The following is a 16143-nucleotide window of genomic DNA, read 5'->3' on the forward strand; positions in this document are numbered from 1 at the left end:
TAATACAAAGTATTAAAAAATGATCTTGGTTTCAGGTCGTGTGGAAAGACTGTGGAGACCTACAGCAGATAAGCATGTTTTAAGTTGCTATGTAGTATGAGATGAATAAAACCAAGGGCCTTTTATAGGGTTACTCCACCCCAAAATAAAAATGTTGTTGTTAAAAGCACTTACCCCCATGTCTTTCCAAACCCATAAAAAGCTTCAGTCGTCTTCGGAACACAATTTAAAATATTTTGGATGAAAAACGGTAGCTTTTTGACTCTCCTATTAACTGCCAAGTAAATAAGTCAAGGCCCAGAAATGTTTGAAAGTCATTAAGTCATTCTTTTTGTTTTCTTTACGTTCAAAAAGTATTCTTGTAGCTTCGGAAAACTATGGTTGAACCACTGATGGCAGACTACTCTGACAACGTCTTTCATACGTTTCTTGGCCTTGATAGTGTTATTTACTTTGGTCAGTCAATGGGACAGCCACAAAGCTACTGGTTTTTATCCAAAATATCTTAAATTGTGTTCCAATGACCAACAAAGCTTTTAAGGTTTTGGAATGACATGGGGGTACTCAAGACATTTTCATTTTGGGGTGGAGTATCCCTTTAATAATCAAAATCAGTGTAAAACAGCTGCTTGTAAATATGTCTGTAAATCTTGAGGGGAAGCACTTTTAAAGAAACTTACATTATGTAATGGAACAACAATCGTTGTCATTTTAAGCAGAAACAGAAGTTTACAGTTAAAATGTAGTGCTTTGTTTAATTAACCTATGTATTACCTTTATGCTTTCTACATTACATTTTTGGATAATCAAAATGTTGGTATACCCACTCAGCTGTAACAGATCTTGGACCGCTTTCTTAAAAAAACACAACTCAAAGTGATATGCAGAAGAAGTATTTTTTCATATTAAGCAAAAATTGTATCAATAAAACACTTCATTAGACAATTGTATTTGTTTAATAACAATGAATGAGTCCTGTTGAACCTCTGCTTTCTCATCCAGAACAACCTCCTGGACCCTAACTAGTCTGGTTTTAAAAGTGGACACTCAACTGAGACTGCCCTGCTTTTGGTCGTTAAAAGTCTGTGAGTGGCAAGATCAGCTTCTAAGTCATCTGTTCTCATTTTGCTGGATCTCTCTGCGGCTTTTGGCACAGTTATCCACCTGATTGTCCTGTCAACCCTTTTGACAAAAGGTGTCTTAGGAACCTCACTCCTGTGGTTCCAGTCTTAACTCTCAGGTAGGTCCTTTGGGGTGTCTTGGAGGGGGAGGTTTCTAAGATGCAACATCTAGCTACTGCTTGGAGCACTTCTCCTCTCCATGTACATACAGTGGAATGCAACATTTTGGTAATCACTTGCAGAATCTGAAAATGTGAATCATTTGAGGAAAATAAGAGAGATCATACAAAACTCATGTTATTTGCATGTTTAGTACTGTCCTGACTAAGATATTTTACATAAAAGATGTTTACATATGAATAAGACAAGACAAAAAACAGCTGAAATGATTCAAATAACCCCCTTCAAAAGTTTGGGAATCCTTGGTTCTTAATACTGTATGTTACCTGGGTGATCTATGACTTTTTTGTTGTTGTTGTTGTTGTGTGATAATTGTTCATGAGTCCCTTGTTTGTTCTAAACAGTTAAACTGAGCACTGTTCTTTAGAAAAGCCTCCAGCTCCTGCAGATTCTCTTGCGGATTGTGATCCAGACAGTTAATGTGTTTATGAAACACAAGTGACTGAAATTAGATTAGCCTACAACAGTTTTAAATGTGCATCTGTTTGCAGATGTACGTGGGATTACACGAGTTTTGTATTTTAAAGAACACTCGTCCTAAGGAAGAATGATCAAAAATATCTCAAATATACTGAAGAATCTGCAGGAGCTGGAGGATTTTCTGAAGAACAGTACTCAGTTTAACTGTTCAGAACTAACAAGGGACTCGTGAATAACTATGACAAAACAAAACAAAAAAAAAAACATTCATAGATCATCCAGGTAGCCATTCACACACAGTATTAAGAACCAACTGTTCCCAAACCTTTGAAAGGTTATTTAAATCATTTCTGCTCATTTTTGTCTTGTGGACTATATGTAAACACATTTTATGTAAAATATCCTACTCAGGACAGTACTCCATTAAAAATAACATGCATTGTATATGATCATAGATTCTGTAAAGGGTTACCAAACTTTTGCATGCCACTGTATCATGACAATGGGTCAATGATTCATAAACATGATTTTTTTTATATTACTGCTATTGTAATGACACACATCTCTTTCTTTGATATCAGCTTGGCATCCCAACGGTTGCTCCTCGCATCTCTGCTTCCTGGACCAAAATGTCATGCTGAATGTTGAATGACCATCAGCTTTGCCAAGACAGAACTGCTTATGATTTCAGCTGACCCAACTTTGGCGTTCTAGTTGACACACAAACTTTTCTGACCATACGGCACTGACCTGATCCTGCTGATTTGCCCAGTACAACATTAGGAAGATCAGACCCTTTCTTATGGTGCATGCTACAAAACTCCTTGTCCAAGCTCTTGTTCTCTCCAGACTGGACTGTTGTACTACTCTGTTAGCAGACCTTCCAGCATGTACTACCAAGACTCTGCAGCTAATCCAGCATTGACTCGTACTCAAACCATTCAAGGTGTATATGTCTTTCTTTTTTCAGATAAGTACAATCAGACGTATATCAGGGTGAGTAAATCATGAGGCCATTTTAGTTTTTTGGTGAACTATCCCTTTAATACTGACCCTTTTTTAAAAAAACTGCTATGTCTACTGTGTTAGACTAACTGGGACTTTGTATTTTACATTACACTGTATGTTTTATTTGCCGTTGCAAATGTAGAAATGTGTATATATCAAATGCATTTAATGTACAAATTTTGCATGTTCTGTATATAACATGCATTTCCTATAATTGTATTATTCTTTTAAATTGACATCCAATGCTTTAGTATAATAACTAATACGGTGAATGTGCAGGTTCATTTAATTATTATGCATTGAATTGAATTGTTAATTTTACAGAAAATTGCAGAAAATGTAGCTTTTTTTTTACTATTTCGAAGGGTAAAGTGTTTCGACGAATGATTAAAATGTATATCTACACACATTTGTGTTTATGTTATGAATTTACTATATTTTTATAAAAAAATTGTGTTTAATGTTTTACAAACTTATTCTAGGTAGACATAAAATAACTTTTAAATGCCTTTTAAATTACAGATTTATTCCGTAAAAAGGAGGATTAATCATGTAAATATACAACATTTTTGTAAAAAAAAAAAAAAGTGTGTTTACTGCATTTTTAAACATTATTTCTTAGTTATTTCACATAGAAAAATTGTACTTTAAAAATAAATTACTTTAAATGGACATAGTGTCACCAAGCCAGCAGAGGGAGCTCTTACCTCTGGGTGATCTGCGATCACTCCCTCTGCTGCTACTTCCTGTCAGAGGACTATAAATACTGCAGCAAGCCACTCAACTGCAGGTTGCATTGTTTCGCCTGTTTCGTTGTTAGATCGCCCGTGGATTATTGTCTCTGGTTTATCTGGTTTTGACCCTGCCTGTCTTCTGATTCCGTGATTGTTTGCTGCCTGACCTGACCACCGCCTGTCTCTGGATTTTGCTATTGTCTTGCCTCTGATATTCCTGTTCGCCCTGTTTGACGCCTGCCTGTTTTGACCATGCCTTCATTTAATAAAAGCCTGCACATGGATCCGCACGCCTCAGACCCTTCATACGTGACAGAATGCAACCTCACACCAGGATCCAGCGGCTTTTCACCCGAACCATGGCCAGGTATGCACCTTGCAATGTCTTTGCTAACCCTCAAGCAGGGCACCCGATCACTTGAGGATTATACTCAGGAATTTCTGGACCTGGCTTACTTCTCTGATTTACGGACTGTTTGCTAATTGAATTTTTCACGAGGGAATAAATCAGCCACTCAAAACACAACTTGTTCGAGAGGGTCCACGTGAATCACTGGCACACTTTATTGAGTTTGGTTTAGTGACTGTGGGGTCAGCTCTCACGTTGGGTATTATGGAGGAAGAAGACACTGCATTTATTCCCAAGATGGCCGCCTTCCCCGAGCCGCTGCCCAAGATGGCCGCCTTCCCCAAGCCGCTGCCCAAGATGGCCGCCTTCCCGAGCCGCTGCCCAAGATGGCCGCTTCCCAGAGCCGCTTCCCAAGATGGATGCCACCTGCCCAGAGCCGCTTCCCAAGATGGCTGCCGCCTGCCCAGAGCCGCTTCCCAAGATGGCTGCCGCCTGCCCAGAGCCGCTTCCCAAGATGGCTGCCGCCTGCCCAGAGCCGCTTCCCAAGATGGCTGCCGCCTGCCCAGAGCCGCTTCCCAAGATGGCTGCCGCCTGCCCAGAGCCGCTTCCCAAGATGGCTGCCGTCTGCCCAGAGCCGCTTCCCAAGATGGCTGCCGCCTGCCCAGAGCCGCTTCCCAAGATGGCTGCCGCCTGCCCAGAGCCGCTTCCCAAGATGGCTGCCGCCTGCCCAGAGCCGCTTCCCAAGATGGCTGCCGCCTGCCCAGAGCCGCTTCCCAAGATGGCTGCCGCCTGCCCAGAGCCGCTTCCCAAGATGGCTGCAGCCTGCCCAGAGCCGCTTCCCAAGATGGCTGCCGCCTGCCCAGAGCCGCTTCCCAAGATGGCTGCCGCCTGCCCAGAGCCGCTTCCCAAGATGGCTGCCGCCTGCCCAGAGCCGCTTCCCAAGATGGCTGCCGCCTGCCCAGAGCCGCTTCCCAAGATGGCCGCCGCCTGCCCAGAGCCGCTTCCCAAGATGGCCGCGCCTGCCCAGAGCCGCTTCCCAAGATGGCCGCCGCCTGCCCAGAGCCGCTTCCCAAGATGGTCGCCGCCTGCCCAGAGCCGCTTCCCAAGATGGTGCGCCGCCTGCCCAGAGCCGCTTCCCAAGATGGTCGCCGCCTGCCCAGAGCCGCTTCCCAAGATGGTCGCCGCCTGCCCAGAGCCGCTTCCCAAGATGGTCGCCGCCTGCCCAGAGCCGCTTCCCAAGATGGTCGCCGCCTGCCCAGAGCAGCTTCCCAAGATGGTCGCCGCCTGCCCAGAGCCGCTTCCCAAGATGGTCGCCGCCTGCCCAGAGCCGCTTCCCAAGATGGTCGCCGCCCTGCCCAGAGCCGCTTCCCAAGATGGTCGCCGCCTGCCCAGAGCCGCTTCCCAAGATGGTCGCCGCCTGCCCAGAGCCGCTTCCCAAGATGGTCGCCGCCTGCCCAGAGCCGCTTTCCAACATGGCCGCCTGCCCTGCGCCGCTTTCCAACATGGCCGCCTGCCGTGCAAAGCCTCCAGTGCCGTGCCTTGTGCCAAGCCTCCAGTGCCCGCGCCTGCGTGCCAAGCCTCCAGTGCCCGCGCCTCGTGCCAAGCCTCCAGTGCCCGCGCCTCGTGCCAAGCCTCCAGTGCCCGCGCCGTGTGCCAAGCCTCCAGTGCCCGCGCCTGCGTGCCAAGCCTCCAGTGCCCGCGTCGTGCCAAGCCTCCAGTGCCCGCGCCTCGTGCCAAGCCTCCAGTGCCCGCGCCTCGTGCCAAGCCTCCAGTGCCCGCGCCTCGTGCCAAGCCTCCAGTGCCCGCGCCTGCGTGCCAAGCCTCCAGTGCCCGCGCGCTCGTGCCAAGCCTCCAGTGCCCGCGCCTGCGTGCCAAGCCTCCAGTGCCCGCGCCTCGTGCGCCCGTCCAGTGCCCGCGCCTGCGTGCGCCCGTCCAGTGCCCGCGCCTGCGTGCGCCTGGTCCCAGTGCCCAGCGCCTCGTGCGCCCGTCCAGTGCCCGCGCGCTGCGTGCGCCCGTCCCAGTGCCCGCGCCTCGTGCGCCCGTCCAGTGCCCGCGCCTCGTGCGCGCCTCAAAGTTAACCCACCCTCCCACCCTTACCACACGTCGACGATGGATCCCAGCAGCCCCTGCACTCATCCTCTGCCCTCCACCTGGAGCTCGCCACGGGTCTGCCAGTCTCCATTGCCGCCGTGGTGAAGGATCCCTCGCTTCATCGTCCCGCCTCCGAGCCCCGGACTCCAGCTCGGCTTGTAGACCCGTCGGCTTCCCTTAGGCTCCTAGCTCCTCCTCTCCACCGTGCTCCGTCAATCCACCAGCTTCACCAGGCTCCATCGTCTCTCCGGCTACGCCCTGGTGGTCGTCGACCATCTGTCGCCTCAGGATTCCTCTCCTCCAGCCGCCTCGTCCCTCCCGTCCCTCCGGCTCTGTCAGGCTCCTCCCTTCCCCGGCTCTACCTCAGTCCTCTGTCGCTCTGGCTCCGCCGCGTCCTTCTCGTCCCCCGTCTCCGCATCAGTCGCCAAAGCCTGCGGTGTCGCCTGGGACCTCCAGCGCCTCTGCATCACCCTGGCTCTTCTGCTCTCCGCCTTCGCCTCAGTCTCCTCGACCACCTGCTCCACCGCCGTCGGTCGGCTCCATGGGGTTGATGACCGTTCCCTCTCTATGGCTCCTCCCTCCGTCGGCTCCACCACTGACCATCATGGCTGGGCTCGGTGCCGCCTCCCGCTCCTTACTCCTCCCGTCTTCTCCCTGGCTCCTCCCACCGTCTCTTCCTCCCTGGTCTCAGCTTGCTGACTCCCTCCCGGAACCCCCTCCCAAGCTCCCAGTTATGTTTTGTTTTGTTTGTTTTGTGGAGCGCCAGGAGTCGCTCCTAGGAGGGGGCTATATCCACCAAGCCAGCAGAGGGAGCTCTTACCTCTGGGTGATCTGCGATCACTCCCTCTGCTGCTACTTCCTGTCAGAGGACTATAAATACTGCAGCAAGCCACTCAACTGCAGGTTGCATTGTTTCGCCTGTTTCGTTGTTAGATCGCCCGTGGATTATTGTCTCTGGTTTATCTGGTTTTGACCCTGCCTGTCTTCTGATTCCGTGATTGTTTGCTGCCTGACCTGACCACCGCCTGTCTCTGGATTTTGCTATTGTCTTGCCTCTGATATTCCTGTTCGCCCTGTTTGACGCCTGCCTGTTTTGACCATGCCTTCATTTAATAAAAGCCTGCACATGGATCCGCACGCCTCAGACCCTTCATACGTGACACATAGCAACTATATAAAATAACTAATTAAAACCTTAAATTTACAGTGATAAACCTGAAAGTTGGTGGGTTTTATATGTAATTTCACGTAATTTGTCAGTTTTTTTAATAGTCTAAAAACATATTATCAACGGTAATAAACTGTAATTTATTTACTTTTTACTGTAAATTCAATTCTGTATTTTTACAGTTTTTGCTTGTAATTTTGTGAAATGGTTATTTTCTGCAATTTAACGGAATATATCTGGAAGCCCTGCTGCCAGTCTTTTACCGTTTTTTACAGATTTTTTTTTTTACAGTGTACCATTCGGGTGAAGCTATAATTTAAAAAATATTCTCTGGTCAGAAATGGACAAAAAAAATGCATAAGGGTTAAACAATAAACCCCAAAAACTCTCCTGCATAACATACTTGAGTTTATTTAGTGAGCAGTTTGGATCCTCCAGTTTTTTAGAGAGCAGCTTCACTCCTGAATCTCCAGGATGATTGTAGCTTAGATCCAGCTCTCTCAGGTGTGAGGGGTTTGAAGTCAGAGCTGAAGACACATAACCACAGCCTTCCTCTGTCACCATGCAGCCAGACAACCTACAAAACATACAACAGCAATCCACATTGAATTAGATTGTTTTTTGTTCCTTTTTATATTTAACTGATCAATAAAATGGTTGGTCACAAAAAAGGATTTTGTGCTCATTTATCATTATCAATAAGAAACAAATATTGGACATATATTTTTAAATGCAAATGTAAAGCATGAAATCTCTCACAAATAATAGTGGCACAATACTGCTGCAAAATCTTACGTAAAAGTAGTGAATGAAAAAAAACATAAGATAGGAAAAAGGCCCCTAGTGGCCAATGTAATGGCTTCTTTCTGCGTTTTGTGTAATACTTGCCACAACCAACATTCTGTTAAAACATATTCAACTCAATATTACAGGTGAAGCGAGGGGTGGAGATGTCAACTGATCACCTCTCTGAAAAACTGGAGGATCCAAACTGCTCAATAAAGAGTCCCACAAGCCAACCAGGCCTGATAGGACTACTCCTTCAGCTTGACACCATTCCTTACTTCCGGTGTCCACCACCGGATTCAGGGGTTGCCCAACAGACCTTCACAGTACGTTTTGGGCCTGCCGAGTGTCCGGCTTCCTCCTCCGCCAACAGATCCAACAGAACCGCTCTTTGTCTAGCTTGTCAACTAGGACCTGTTTGCTTTAGGATACCCTACCAGGGCCATATAGCTCCTAGGGCCACTGAGGCACTCAAACCCCTCCACCACATTAAGGTTGTGGTCCTAGGAGAGACATTCTGTCTTCACTCCATTTGTTTCTACAAACTCTTTGCCATCTTTCTTCATATATATATTTTGCCAAATTTAAGTGAAGGTGGGAATCTGCTGACTTCGACTGGGGATATTGTCGGATGGTGGAAGGAATACTTCAATACTGGAGAAGGATCTCCTCAATTCCACCAATTTTCTTCTTCCAGCATGTTCCACTGAGGAAGCAGAGGCCAGTGGCTCAGATAAGCAAACACACTAAAAAACTATGTCTTGAAGATATAAATGCAGACGTCTATTTGACGTCTCTGAGATGTGCGTTTGCTAACAGGGAACCTGCTGTCAATGAATCTATCCTGTCTATTCCAAGTCAAGTCTATTCATTGTTCAGTGAAGTGTGTTTCAAGTCAAGTATTCGTTTGTTTAGATTATGGATTATGTCTCTGTAAATAAAACTGCACATGAGTTCTCACTATGCTCGTCTTCAGTGAACTAAATTGTTACATCATGGTAATTAACTATTTGAAATATTCTGCCTGCATGTCTTTAATTTGTGATCATTCTAAATGTATTTTATTAAATAGAATCAAGCAGTAAAGAAAATCACTCTAAATGTGCACACTCACTAGACTAGACTTCACAATCTGAGGGTGTGTTTTGCAAAACTACTAGATCATTTCAAATCTCACATCAATAAAACAACAATTATGATATTATATCTTCTGTGATATTGCACACAGTGCAGTGAGATTACATGTAGAAAATCTATACAAGATTAATACGATAATTGCATACATGGTTTTTGCATGCATTCTAAACATAAGGATTGTTTAATGAGTAAATAACAAAGTATTTCAAACTCAAACCTCAGTATCTTCAGTCTACAGTGTGAACTCTTCAGTCCATCAGAAAGCAGCTTAACTCCTGAATCCTGCAGATCATTGTTACTCAAGTCCAGCTCTGTCAGATGGTTTGATGATTGTAGAGCAGAAGACAGAGTTTCACAGCATGTTTCATCAAAACCACAACTTTCAAATCTGCCAAAATAGAATGTTTTAGCCTGATTATCTACTGATGTTCGGTTTTTTTATGCAGTAACTTATTTTTCTCTTCATAATCAGGGGAAAAATTTCACTTCACATTACATTTCATTGTTTAGTGACGTAGAAAAATCATTTCATTAAACAGCAGTCAGTGAAATACTCACAGAGTTTTTCTACAGCATCTCACAGCTGGAATGAGTCTCTTGTAGTCTGATTGTTCTGATGTGAACCTCTTTGGGTTGAACTCATCTAGCACCTTCTCTGACATCAGTAGTATGTAGGTCAACAATGTGCACATTGAAGATGAGAGATCTCTTCCTGGATGTTCATTTGAACTGAGGTAACTCTGGATTTCCTCATATAATGAATTATCCTTGAGTTCAAGTAAGCAGTAGAATAAGTTGACTAGAGCTTCATCTGAGATATAGTACGTGTTTTGTTTTTGTTTAATACATTTAGTTACTTTTTTGATGCTCTCTGTGGTGTCTTCAGTGTGTGTGATCAGGCCTTTGAGCAGATTTTGACTGGATTCCAGTGAAATTCCCATCAGAAACCGCAGGAACAGGTCCAGATGCCCTCTCTTACTCTGCATTGCTTTTTCAATGGCTCTCTCTGTTAAGTCATGCCATTTGACCTTTCTAAAAGGAAATGTAAGATTTTGTATGACTTTAGTTTGTGAATCAGCAAAGAAAAACTTAAACTCTTGCTTGTTTTTTTTCAGGTAACAGGTGAACACATGCACTGCAGCGAGGAACTCTTGAACGCTCAGATGCACAAAGCAGAAGACCTTTGTCTTATAAAGTCCAACTTCCCTCTTAAAGATCTCAGCGATCATTCCTGTGAACTCAGCATCTTTACTCACATCAATACCACATGCTTTCAGATCTTTCTCATAGAACACAATGTTTTCCTGCTTCAGCTGTTTAAACGCTAGCTTGGCTAACTTCAGAATCATCTCTCTATTTAAAAGTAAGTGCTCTGAACATTCTCCTTCTTGTTGTTCGCCATATTTCTGACTCTTCATGTTCATCTGTATCCTCAGGAAGTGAATGTACATTTCAGTGAGTGTTGTGCTGATGTTCTCTTCATTATTCTCAGTGAGAATATCCTGAAGTACTGTGGCTGTGATCCAGCAGAACACAGGAATGTGGCACATGATGTAGAGACTACGAGACGTCTTAATGTGTGAGATGATTCTGGAGGACAGACTCTCATCTGTGAATCTCTTTCTGAAGTACTCCTCCTTCTGTTGGTCAGTGAATCCTCGCACCTCGGTGAACAAAACCACATACTGAGGAGGAATCTGATTGGCTGCTGCTGGTCGTGATGTGACCCAGACAAGAGCTGATGGAAGCAGAGTCCCTTTGACCAGACTTGTAAAGAGCACATCCACAGATGCTTTTTTCTCAACAGTGTTTAGTGATCTACTTTTAAAATTTAGAGACAGGCGACTCTCATCAAGTCCATCAAATATAAATGCTAGCCTACATCCCTTATATAGCTTTGATTTCTCCAGGTCCTTCAGTTCAGGATAAAATTCCAGCAGAAGCTCATGGAGACTGAAATCTTCATTTGTCATTAAGTTAATCTCTCTGAATGGAAGCAGGAACACACAGTGTATATCTTGATTGGCTTTTCCTTCTGCCCAGTCCAGGATGAACTTGTGCACAGAGACAGTTTTTCCAATGCCAGCGATGCCCTTAGTGAGAACAATTTTTTCTCACTGTTTTTCTCAGTCCAGTAAATATATCATTGCATTTGATTGGCTTGTCCTGTGTTTTATTGCTCTTGAAAGCATCATCAATCTTCAGAATCTCATGTTCGTGATTGACATCTTTCATATCTCCCTCTGTGATGAACAGATCTGTGTAAACAGCCTTGAGTTGTGCTTCCTTGTCTTTGTTGCCCTCAAAAATATATTCTGTTTTCTCCTTCATGTTTGTTTTGTGAGTTTCCAAAAAGTTTTGCAGCTCTGTAATAAAAAACAAGATTGAAGATAAAAAATATACATAATTGAGAAATATTTTCATACCTGCATGATCATATAATAAACACTCTTAACATTAAGTCATTTGATGGCAATTTCATGGATTGAATTTGGTACAAATGAGGCGGTATCAACTAGTGATGTATCATAAACATGCATAAAAATAGTATACAACACAAAAGACAATATACACAATCAGTAACAATATAAGGAATGATCTAGCAATATGCATAATAGAAAATTCATAACAGGACAAATTGTCTAGGACTAGAAAGGAATAATTGCAGTATGCAGTATGTGTCTTTTTAAGAGAATTGTGTAGGAAGGGAGATTCTCTCTACAGTCCCTGACAAAAGTCTTGTCGCTTATCTATTTTGTAGAAACACCTGCTATTAACCTTGCTATTATTGACTTTTAATTAATCAATTGGTGTTATAAATAGCTCGTATGAACAGCTAAAATCCTCCCAAATTATGTTTAATGCACTGAAATAAATTAGTTTCACTGAGAAAAGATTTATCATTTAATCAAAACAGAAAGGTCAAAAAAAAGTTTTGTCGCCTATACAGAAATTGAACAAATTTACTGCAAATACAAAAATATGTCAGCAAATTAAGTAGTGGTGCTGTGAGATCCAAATTTAATATCTTGTATGACTTCCATGAGCTTGAAGGACTGCATCCATGCGGTTTGGCAAGGATTCATACAACTTATTGATGAAGTCATCAGGAATAGCAAAGAAAGCAGTCTTGCAAGCAGAGTTCATCAATATTTTTTGGTTTCGTCTTCCATGCTTCCTCTTTCATCCTACCCCACATATGCTCAATGATGTTCAAGTCTGGTGACTGGGCTGGCCAATCCTGGAGCATCTTGATCTTCTTCGCCCTGAGGAACTTTGATGTGGAGATGGAAGTATGCGATGGAGCACCATCCTGCTGCAGAATTTGGCCTCTTTTATGGTTAGGAATATAAGAGGTAGTGTGACGAGTCGGCTGCCCCTCCTCTTTATCGTCACCATCACCCCGTCCTTTATTCGCCGCCCTTCACCAGGCTCCCGACGGGAGTGGGTGTGTTCGAGAGGAGGGGCGTGGTATCGGTCAGGTCTGGCGGCGTGTGACGAGGCGCACCTGAAGGGGATTAGCCTTGTCACCGTCGCCGTTAAATACCTGACCGCGTCTCTCCTCGGGAGACCGGTCTCTTCCCCCGTGCATGCACGCTGGTGTCCTCGTGGGTCCAGGAAGGGTGCGCGATGGACCTCACCCCACCGTCCGTGAACACAGAGCTCATCCCACTCTGCCGCCGAAGCAACGGCGACGGAGACGCCGCGGAAGAAGCCGCCGCCCCTCGCGCCCCGGACCAGAAAAAGGGGCGTGTGCGACCGCCGGACTCTCCCTTACCTGGACCCTTCCCCTGGAACACGGCCTCAACCTTCACTTTCCCAGCGGCACGACGAGGACACCAGATCCCCCTTTTATTTGGACACTTTCCCCTGGACACTTCATTATTTTGTATTTATTTTATTTTTGTTAATAAAAAAAAGCCTCTCCGAGGCCTGACGCCACGCCCACTGTGTCTGTCGTTGGCTCCCCCCGTCACAGTGGTGGAGAATGCGGGCAAGGCGGAGCTTAGACGGCACAGTTGGGCGACATCTGATGACGTCATCCCCTCTCGCTGGTACCCATGCCGGGATGGAGGAACAACGGAGACTCGCTCCCAGCCACCAGGAAGGGTAAGTGACGCTTGCTTATGGTCATTTACCCGGTGGCTGGTTGAGCATTCCGACTAATTCCCGGTTTCTCTGTCCCGGTGCGAGAGGGGAGTTGCCCGGAGAGGAATCCCTGCCCCGCCCACTCCGACTGCTGGAGCCTGGTTGAGGAAGGTAGCACTCCTGCGTGGCGGCGACGCCTGACGGGGTTGACGCGGCAGGGGGAATGTGACGAGTCGGCTGCCCCTCCTCTTTATTGTCACCATCACCCGTCCTTTATTCGCCGCCCTTCACCAGGCTCCCGGCGGGAGTGGGTGTGTTCGAGAGGAGGGCGTGGTATTGGCCAGGTCTGGCGGCGTGTGACGAGGCACACCTGAAGGGGATTTAGCCTTGTCACCGCCGCCGTTAAATGCCCTGCGCGCCTCTCCTCGGAGACCGGTCTCTTCCCCGCATGCACGCTGGTGTCCTCGTGGGTCCAGGAAGGGTGCGTGAAGGAGCTCGCCCCGCCGCTAGACAAGCGCGTCGTGGGACCCCGCACAGTCCAGGCGCATTTACTGCACCGGATACGGCTGACGGGCCAGGATGCCGAGCCGTTAAATCCCTAAATCTCTGACGACCGGAGGAAAGAAGCGACGGAGATGCCGCGGAAGAAGCCGCCGCCCCGCGCCCCGAACAGGAGAGGAGCGCGTGCGACCGCCGGACTCCGCCCCTTACCTGGACCCTGCCCCCCTGGAACACTACCTGACCTTCCACAATCCCAGAAGCACAACGAGGCACCAGTTTCCCCTTTTATTTGGACACTTTTCCCTTGGACACTTTATTTTGTACTATTTTTGTTAATAAAAAGCCTCTCCGAGGCCTGACGCCACGCCCACTGTGTCTGTCGCTGGCTCCTCCCGTCACAGTGGTGGAGAATGCGGGAAGGCGGAGCTTAGACGGCACACAGTTGGGCGACATCTGATGACGTCATCCCCTCTCGCTGGTTCCCATGCCGGGATGGAGGAACAACGGAGACTCGCTCCCAGCCACCAGGAAGGGTAAGTGACGCTTGCGTTTACTGTCATTTACCCGGTGGCTGGTTGAGCATGTCGACTAATTCCCGGTTTCTCTGTCCCGGTGCGAGAGGGGAGTTGCCCGGAGAGGAATCCCTGCCCCGCCCACTCCGACCGCTGGAGCCTGGTTGAGGAAGGTAGCACTCCTGCGTGGCGGCGACCGCCTGACGGGTTGGCGGCAGGGAGGGGAATGTGACGAGTCGGCTGCCCTCCTCTTTATCGTCACCATCACCCCGTCCTTTATTCGCCGCCCTTCACCAGGCTCCCGGCGGGAGTGGGTGTGTTCGAGAGGAGGGCGTGGTATCGGTCAGGTCTGGCGGCGTGTGACGAGGCGCACCTGAAGGGATTAGCCTTGTCACCGTCGCCGTTAAATACCTGACCGCGTCTCTCTCGGGAGACCGGTCTCTTCCCCGCAGCATGCACGCTGGTGTCCTCGTGGGTCCAGGAAGGGTGCGCGATGGACCTCACCCACCGTCCGTGAACACAGAGCTCATCCCACTCTGCCGCCCGAGCAACGGCGACGGAGACGCGCGGAAGAAGCCGCCGCCTCGCGCGCCCAGACCAGAAAAAGGGGCGTGTGCGACCGCCGGACTCCGCCCTTACCTGGACCCTTCCCCCTGGAACACGGCCTCAACCTTCACTTTCCCTCGCGTACGACGAGGACACCAGATCCCCTTTTATTTGGACACTTTCCCCCTTTGGACACTTTATTTTGTATTTATTGTTTAATAAAAAGCCTCTCCGAGGCCTGACGCCACGCCCACTGTGTCTGTCGTTGGCTCCTCCCGTCACAGTAGCTAAGATTTCTTGGTATTTTAGACTATTGATGTTGCCTTCCACCCTGCAGATCTCTCGTACACCCCCATACTGGTTGTAACCCCAGACCATGATTTTTCCGCCACCAAACTTCACTGTTTTCTGGGTGAATCTCGGATCCATGCAGGCTCCAGTAGGTCTCCTGCAATATTTGCGGCAACTGTGGTGTAATTCAACAGAAGATTCATCTGAAAAATCCACCTTCTGCCACTTTTCCAGCGTCCATCCTTTTAGCCGGCTGTGGGCCTTGGCAAATGCCACACGGTTTTTCAATTGTCTTTTGTTGAGTGCTGGCTTCTGGGCACTGATTCGACCATGGAGGCCATTTCGAGATAGAATCCGACAAACTGTTCTGGTTGACACGGGGACTTCAGGTGACCGGGTCTCGTGGAGCTCTGCTGCAGTGGAAAATGGGCTGGCCTTGGATTTTCGAGCCAACAAACGGTCCTCTTGAGCAGTTGTCTTGCGGGGTCTGCCTGAACTGGGCTTGTCAAAAACATCTCCAGTCTCTTCAAATCTTTTTTTTATCCTCTGTACTTGACGCTGAGACACATTGAACGTGTCTGCCACATCAGCAGTGGATCTGGTCTTCAGCCTCTTGATAATCAACACTTTAGTCTCAGGGTGAATCTTAGGCATGTTTGCAGAGGTCTAGTTGCAGTTGATGTGAAGGTCTAGTGTACTGGGGTTCTTTTTATACACACCTGAGACCTAATTGATCCATTCTTAGTCACAGGCGAAGCTCATATGACAAGGCGACAACACTTAAACACACACTACAAAAATTGACTCAATGGGCTTTACCAAGCTATGAATATTAGAATACTTTTTGACAGTTTCGTTTTGCACTGAAACATTATTACAAAAGCTGTTGGGATTAAATGAGCCATTTCTTGTAAAAAATCTTGATTAGAAATATATTTCAGCGGCACTTCAGGTCAATTTGTACACAAGTGACAAGACTTTTGTCAGGGACTGTATATATTTATAGGTCATAAATATATTTGATCTGGCAGAGGTGGCCCGGTTATATCTGATTAGTTTAAATGTTACATCTGGATTATAGCCCCATCCCCAGAAACAGTTGTTTATTATGTTTTAATAAACTGGATATTTTGAAGAATAAAAATGCTTCAGCATTGTATTTGGTCAGTTATGATTAATTAAATACATCTGACTATGATTATGAAGAATA

The 16143-nt window shown here is 46.8% G+C and overlaps 1 protein-coding gene across 1 annotated transcript in view; it reads right to left on the reverse strand.

Moving 5' to 3' along the window:
* The window catches only part of LOC122332494 (NACHT, LRR and PYD domains-containing protein 3-like), a 73074-nt gene that overhangs the window by 4828 nt on the left and 52103 nt on the right, over positions 1–16143 (reverse strand). Inside the window, 4 exon segments of the mRNA XM_043229814.1 lie at positions 7475–7648; positions 9212–9382; positions 9553–11100; positions 11102–11360. Of these exon segments, the coding sequence (XP_043085749.1) occupies positions 7475–7648; positions 9212–9382; positions 9553–11100; positions 11102–11360 (2152 nt within the window).

The sequence above is a fragment of the Puntigrus tetrazona genome, unplaced genomic scaffold (genome assembly GCF_018831695.1).
Source record: "Puntigrus tetrazona isolate hp1 unplaced genomic scaffold, ASM1883169v1 S000000095, whole genome shotgun sequence".
Classification (NCBI taxonomy): domain Eukaryota; kingdom Metazoa; phylum Chordata; class Actinopteri; order Cypriniformes; family Cyprinidae; genus Puntigrus; species Puntigrus tetrazona.